The sequence below is a fragment of the Antrostomus carolinensis genome, unplaced genomic scaffold (assembly GCF_000700745.2).
Source record: "Antrostomus carolinensis isolate BGI_N321 unplaced genomic scaffold, ASM70074v2 scaffold31168, whole genome shotgun sequence".
Lineage (NCBI taxonomy): Eukaryota > Metazoa > Chordata > Aves > Caprimulgiformes > Caprimulgidae > Antrostomus > Antrostomus carolinensis.
The window spans coordinates 1-7322 of NW_010331415.1; the positions used below are offsets into that span (position 1 = coordinate 1).

At 37.7% G+C, this 7322-nt stretch overlaps 1 protein-coding gene across 1 annotated transcript in view; it reads right to left on the reverse strand.

The window, feature by feature from the left end:
- Positions 1-185: 185 nt before the first annotated feature.
- Positions 186-7322, reverse strand: part of LOC104529038 (rab-3A-interacting protein-like) — an 11253-nt gene continuing 4116 nt past the window's right edge. Inside the window, exons 4-5 of the mRNA XM_010173213.1 lie at positions 2585-2713; positions 186-302 (exon numbers count right to left, since the gene is read on the reverse strand). Of these exons, the coding sequence (XP_010171515.1) occupies positions 186-302; positions 2585-2713 (246 nt within the window). The remainder of the gene's footprint in view (positions 303-2584; positions 2714-7322) is intronic.

Here is a 7322-nt window from a genome sequence, read left to right on the forward strand (position 1 = left end):
TATCTACCAATGTTGTAACCCCATCATAATGTTGTAACCCCATTATTTGTTCATTAAAAGTCTTAGATTTTAGGAAATAAAGTTTAAGATACACAGATTTGACTGAGGTGATCAGTTGAGAGCAGTTTTCTTAATCCAAAAGTGATCACAAATGAGTCAAGATTCCCCTTGTCTGTTAGCTTAACTTACTTTGGTCCTCCACATTCAACTGCAGAAGCTTTCACAAATCGAACAGGTTGCAAGCCAACAGGTTCAATGCTCAGAGTGTTGTTTTCAACAGCTTCCAGAACAGCTGAGGCCAACTGCAAGAGAAATTTAGAAAGCAGTTAAAAAGAGCTCTGTGCGATACATTACCTCAAAGCAATGACATATTTCTTCTTTTGTAAAGTTAGGAACACTGAAAAAAGTCAACTCACCAAACAAATTCAATTACAAATGAGATTTTGCTTTCATTGTGAGCAAGTGGTCCCATTTCCAGGCTCCTGTTTAAGTTCTGCCCTCCAAGTAACCCCTCCCTTAGGCAAGATAACTGCCTTTACAGCCAGGAATGTAGTCAAGCATGTTTAAAATGCTAACTGTGTTTCCAGTCATTCCTCATAAGCCCAAACAGCACGTACATTTGTACATGCAGTGTTCTTGTCAGAGACTCGATATGGCACAAAATTTATTAAAAAAAAAAATGGTTCTAATTTTAATGTGTTCTATGAAAACACAAAATCATGCAGCATGCTTCCTTATCTTTCAAAAAGCAAGTAAATATTATGTCACTGTTTTTCAGACAAAGACAGCTTTAGAAAGGTGTTCAAACAAGTAAAACTGAACAATATATAGAAAAGTCAACATAATATATAGAAAAGCCAGTTGCAACTTTCAACCACCACTCAAGTTAAAACATCATTTTCATGAAATAGTGTTACTTTGCTCAGGCTTTTTACGTTAATTCTTTATAAGCGCACAATCATAAAAAAACTAGAAATATGCTCATTTTGTTTGACTGGACTCAACACCTGCCCAAGACTACTGTTCAACTATGGACAAGTAATAGTCAGCACTTGATTTAAAAGAAGGTGGAATTTATGTTATTAGTGAAATAATTCTGTGCCAAAGTTCCTTCCCACTTAGTAATAAAGATATTTTTCTATTGTACTTAGAGTATTTTATATGAACTACTTTAATAGTAACATTCTGTTTCTAAAATATTCATTCTCTGCCATCTCCCAAAAGCAAAACACTGCACATAGACACAAGAGGCTACTGAGAGTCAATGTAACCAACCATTCAGATAAATGCATTTCCAGTTATTCAAAAACAATACATGTGTAGTTTATTGTTTGGTTTAACTGCACATTGGTTTATCAATATTCAAGCAAAACCAGAAGCTGGTCACTATGTACAGCATCTGGAAACAATAACTGATATAACTGACACATGTGAGAAGCCTCATTCTTTCCTTAAGAGGAAATAAAAATCTACAGTAATTATATCACTACAGAAGCAGAAAAAAACCCCAAATTAAGTTGCTGGGAAAGACAGCAGGATGGCCTACTTACACAACTTGCAGAAGCAATTTAATTCCCATAGTAACCAAGTAAACTTTTTAGTGGGAGAGGTTCATATGATGCTGTACACCAACCATAATGAACTGGTATACAATTAACTAAACAATCATGCATGTTTATGGCCAGCAAGTAATAGCAGATGAAAAGCATGGGAAAAGAACATAACACCACATGAAAACAACAGGTAAACGTTATGAAGAAAATGCAGCATTTTCCATGTGAGTTGTTTAATTTTATTGGGAAAAAAAATCAAGTCTGAGGTCTTTAAAATTTGTTATTCTTATTATAATAAAGATCTAAGAATATGTATGGTCTCTTTCCCCTAGAGACTGATATCACAACTACAGCCTGTGAATGCTGTTTAAGAACAAAAACTAAGTAAAGCAGTTGTAGCTGCAATCAATTCCACATTATTCCCAGGATGGCTAAAACTCCAGTCTGTCCACTGAATGGGAGAATGCGCAGGCATAACACAAGGGAAAAAGCCTCATAATTTGTTTAATCTAAAACCACATTCCCAAACTGCCCCTACTGAATCACATCAAATCCTTAAGTCTAATTTTTGTAACTCAACCTCTCCAAGAAAATGCCTAGATTGTGCTTATAGCCTGCTCTGATTGATATGAAAGAAAACTGGTCCACAAAATTAAATATATTGGTCTCTACTGCCCCCTATATAAACAAGAGACAGTGACAGGACACTATTTCTACAAAACAGTATCTTTGAAACATCAGGAAAAAAAAACGACCATCCATTCCTACAAACAGCAGATTCTGCCAGACAGCAGTGACATCTGAAGGAGCAGATCTAAAAAGACCTTATCTGGAATAACATAATGGTGAAGAAAAAAAATGATCATTTCAATACTCTAGACTAAACCAGAACTTCGCTGTAAAATGTCATGCTCTAATGAAACAAAAATAGTCAAACTTCATATGAAAACATGTTTAATACAGTCTATTGGTTTCATGTAACTTGTTTAAGGGAGAAGTGTCAGTTACTACATTTAGACTATTTCCATTACCTCACTTTTTGAGAAAGTTAAACATGGAAATATATCTTCCCGATAAATTTTGTCCAAGAAAGGACACGTTCTGTCCATAGTAGGCTCATCCTTCCAAGATCTGAATTCATTGTACAAAGATAGGTCAGCCTAGAAAAGAAAGATTCATATATTTTAGTACTGCAATTACCACACTAGTGTCTATCATTTGCAAACAGCCACAGGTAAACAACCAGCGTTAAAACTAAACGCTTTCCATTGCACTGTGAAAGAATGTTACTGCGCCTCAGCCATGAACACTTTCTTGAATCCACATTCCTAAGACTGTGGATATAAGCAAATCAAGACATTTTGAAGACACAGACATAATGCACTCACTGGTCACCACACCAACAGGGACAAGCCAATTAACTCTCCCCCATTTCATAAGCTCCCAGGATAGCCTGAAAAAATGTGACTGATTGTTCAACAGAAAAAAAGACAAAAATTAATTTTCTTCTTGATGCATTTTCTTTACAGCATTTTAGCCCACCTCCATTTCTGTGAGTTATAGAAAGGCAGAGAAATCTAAAGAAAACAACTGCAATCCTAGACATCTTACATGTTCACCCTGCATCTGTATATAATATACCACCATAAAAACACTGAAAGAAAACAGACATTTAACACGCTAAAGATACCAACCCGGGAAAACGTGAATTCATTATACAAATCAATTAAAACTATACTCTTATTCTCCATTTTTCATCTTTATGCCCAAACTTTCTCCTACACCATGTTACAACAGGAAGGCAAGCATATTCACTGGGCATGATTTATGAGCCTGCTTCCCCAGAGCTCCTCTAGTCAATGAGGAAACACTAGAACAATCCACTAAATCATGCCAGGAGTAAGCATGCTCTGTGGTAGGAAGAGAGATGGTTTTATCTGCTTTGAAAACACCTTGCTTTGTCACCTCCACGTTGAGATCAGGTGAGCAGTGGAAAGGCATGTATCCAGTCTCGTGTTCAGGAGACTGGTAGGAGGTCACTATTAAAATGCACGTTTGCCTTACAGGGCACCTGTCCCATGGGCTGGCCACCCACTAACAGCTGGAGCACACTGAGGCACTCCCAGAGCATAGCCTCTGGTTTAGGCTGACTTGAGAAGGATTGGGTTCACAAGCACCTACACGGCTCCAAGATGTGAACCAAACACAGCAGGTATGAGTGCTTCTGACACATACTCCTAATCCACCATAAAAGACTAATGCCAGTCCCCAGTGGGATATGCAACACCACCCTCAGACTGGTTTTGACATTCTGCTGGCACAGACTTCAGCACCTTTCCCCTCTAACTGGTTATTAAAGCCATTTCTTGTACTATCGTAGACCTATTCTAACACCCAAACCTAAAGCTGTAGGGATATATGTTGCAGGCCAGAGTTAAGCTAGGATGTGATTTTAAAATTTTATAATATTTAAACCAAATAATACAGATGAGATAATGAAAGGGGGAAATAACATATGCTAAAATTTAAAATAATTGACTTTATCTATTAAAAAAATCAGTAAACTGCTTTGAACCAAACTCTTCAGTCTTTTGTTCTTTCCCCATGCATTATCCCTTCTCTGAGCTCCCAGCAGTTTACCATTCTTTTACACATATATTTTGGGGAGTTCTTTTGTCATTTTTGTTGTTTGTTTGGTTTTTTTTCTTGAAAAAGAACCTACAAAAATTAGACCGGCAAATTTGTTTTCCTTTAGAGCTACCTGCCTTACACTCAGGTACAATCAGAAACAACGCCCTTAATTAAGCTAGTCCATAAATGTTCTGGTTGCTAAGCCACCAACCCCACTGTACAAATGAAATTCAATAGGTGTAACCTGGTCCCTAAAGGAACATTTCCCATACCTTATAACTCATCTCAGATCTGGCCTTAAAATTAATACAATCAAGATATCAGCAGAAAAAAAGCCATTTTTATTTGTACCATATGATTCTAAAAATTTAGATGCATTTCTTATAAACTCAGTTATTTTCTAGATTTAATGCAATTTCACCCAAACCCGCAATTTATAAAGAAGCTGCCTTGAAAAAACTGCTCGAGCTTGATGCTCTTCTTTCCCCATCTCCACTGTGTGCTACATGCGTATCTCCTCCCTGCCTTTCCTTGCGCTTCCACTAGAAAGCACAACTTTGAATTTTATTACCTGCAATTAAATATACAGCCAATTTTAATAATAATTCTAGTTAAATTTTTAATGCTTTTATTTTACAGTAAAATACAACATCAGAGAAACATTTCAGCTCTTTGAACAACACTGATGCATTTATCAGCATTTACACTGAGTGGATCATAGAATCACAGAATCACATAACAGTTTGGGTTGGAAGGGACCTTAAAGATCATCTAGTTCCAACCCCCCTGCCATCAGCAGGGACACCTTCCACTAGACCAGGTTGCTCAAAGCCTCATCCAACCTGGCCTCGAACACTTCCAGGGAGGGGGCATCCACAACTTCCTTGCAGTTACTCAGCTTGCCTAAATCCTGTTTAATACCTAAATTAATTTGACATGTCTAATTATCCTAAAGGTTACTCCCACATGCTAGGAAGTATTTCTCTGGGAGGTTGGCACCTTTCTGGCTCCACTGCAATTTACAGTAGACAGACAGTCACTCTAACTCTGCCTACATTCCACAAAGAAACTGGAGACTTGACAGGTATTTACACACAGTTCCATCCAACATCTCAAAATGAACATCTTTGGGTGGTTGACTCTTCAAAAGCTCTATTCCCCACACCACAAGGACACTACATACCCCTGGGCAAGGGTACTGTCATCCCCACTTTTGAAGCCAAGTCACTCAGAATCAGAAGAATGACATGCAAAGGGTAACCTAACTCAGCAGCAAGAACAGTTAGCAAGGAGGAGGCAGAACTAGGGTTTCAGACCCAGCTCTCAGAAATGCAAAAACATTTTCCTTAGACCAACAATAAACAAAAGCAATAAACAAAACCACAAAGCAATGGATAACAAAAGCAGTAGGGAAGGCATGTTTCCCCTGCTTAAAACAATGTCCTAACCACCATGCCAGAGGCAGTCTTGCTTTCTTCACCCCATGCTGCACTCCACTGAATACTACTGCTCAGAAGAGAGAAAATTCCAGTGGGTGGAAAATCCTTGTGTTTCTTAGGGACTCCCTGGGCTGTCACAAGACAAAACAGACACCTGTTTTGAGCAGCCCTGATCAGCCTCCAAGTGTCTCCTGATGCAGTCAACAGAAAGGAGACTGAACTAAAGAAAAATGTCAGGCAGAGCGGACCTTCTTCAGCATGTCCTTCACATTCACCACTCTCACTCTGTAAGAAATTGAGGCAAAACAGATTTCTCCTCTCTCTTGCCCGAAACTGAAAAATTTCATTGAGTCATGACCTCAGTGCTATGCTTCCAAAGTAACTGTATTCCAGCCCAGCTCTCCCTTTTTCTGGAGAGCAACAAGGATTCAATTTTAACAAGGAAAACATCCTGGATATCACTGAAAATGGGCAGGCAGGATGTCAAGTGGTTTTTTTTAAAGCCCAAGTATGAAACAAACTAGAAAATGTCTTTATTTTCTAGATTTGTAGTAAAAAGGTGTATAGTATAAATTTACTTAATGATGATTGGCAAAACAAAGTATGAAAATGGCCACTGTGAATCACATTAAAGATCCAGTTAGCCTGTTCCTCCTTTGACAATGGCCAGCATTTGCAGAGCTGGTTGCAGAGCCATATGAGAGGAAAGACAGTGATGTGTCTTCATTTTAGAGCCTCTCAACTTCTAGTAATCTATAGTTAAAGAAGCTTCCTAAACCAGATGTCATCTATCTTCTATATACCCTGACAGGCTTTTCTTTTGTCACTTTGCATGACAACATTTTGAAAACATTTATATTTTTAATCTTACTACCTCGTGACAGTGAGTTGAAAGGTTTCATTGTGTACTGACTGAAAATTATTTTCCTTTTAGTTTCCAGAGTTTTCTTATTACAAGAAATCTTTTTTTTTGTTTATCATTCATCTTCCCCATGTCACCTGTGATTGTACAGATTTTTGTTCTACCTCAAGTGTCTCTTAGCACAGAAATACTTCCATAGGTTTGACCATCTATATCACTTCCTCATATTTTGATTATGACCCTTCTGAGAAATCATAGCTGCACACATAGATATACACACTTACTACACGTTTATACAGCAGTATAATGCTTTTTCTTTTGTTATTTATTCCTTTCCTAACAACCTTTAAGGCTCTGTGGGTCTCTGACCACCACTGAGCAATGAGATGGTGTTTTCAGAGAATTATCCACAAGTATGCTACTTTTTTTCCCAGCACAATGTAGCTATTCCTAAATCCACAACTGAATGTCTACTAGAGTTACATTTCTTTCCTAGATGCCTCATTTCTCATTTACTGATTTTGAATTTCATCTGCTCTACAAACCACTCAGTATCATAAGATCCTTCTCAACTCATTATTTCCCCATTTTCAATTACATTCGTAGATTTAAAAAAAAAAATCACACAGGCCGCTTTGGGACTCCAATAGTAACTCTCCTCCTGTTCTCTCATAAATCACTGATTCCACCTTTTCCCTGGCCTCTTTCACCCATTATTATTATCTATAAAATGACCATTCCTCTTTTTATGACTGTTTATGGAATGTTTATAGAATCACACAGAATCACAGAATGGTGGGGGTTGGAAGGGACCTCAGGAGATCATCTAGTCCAACC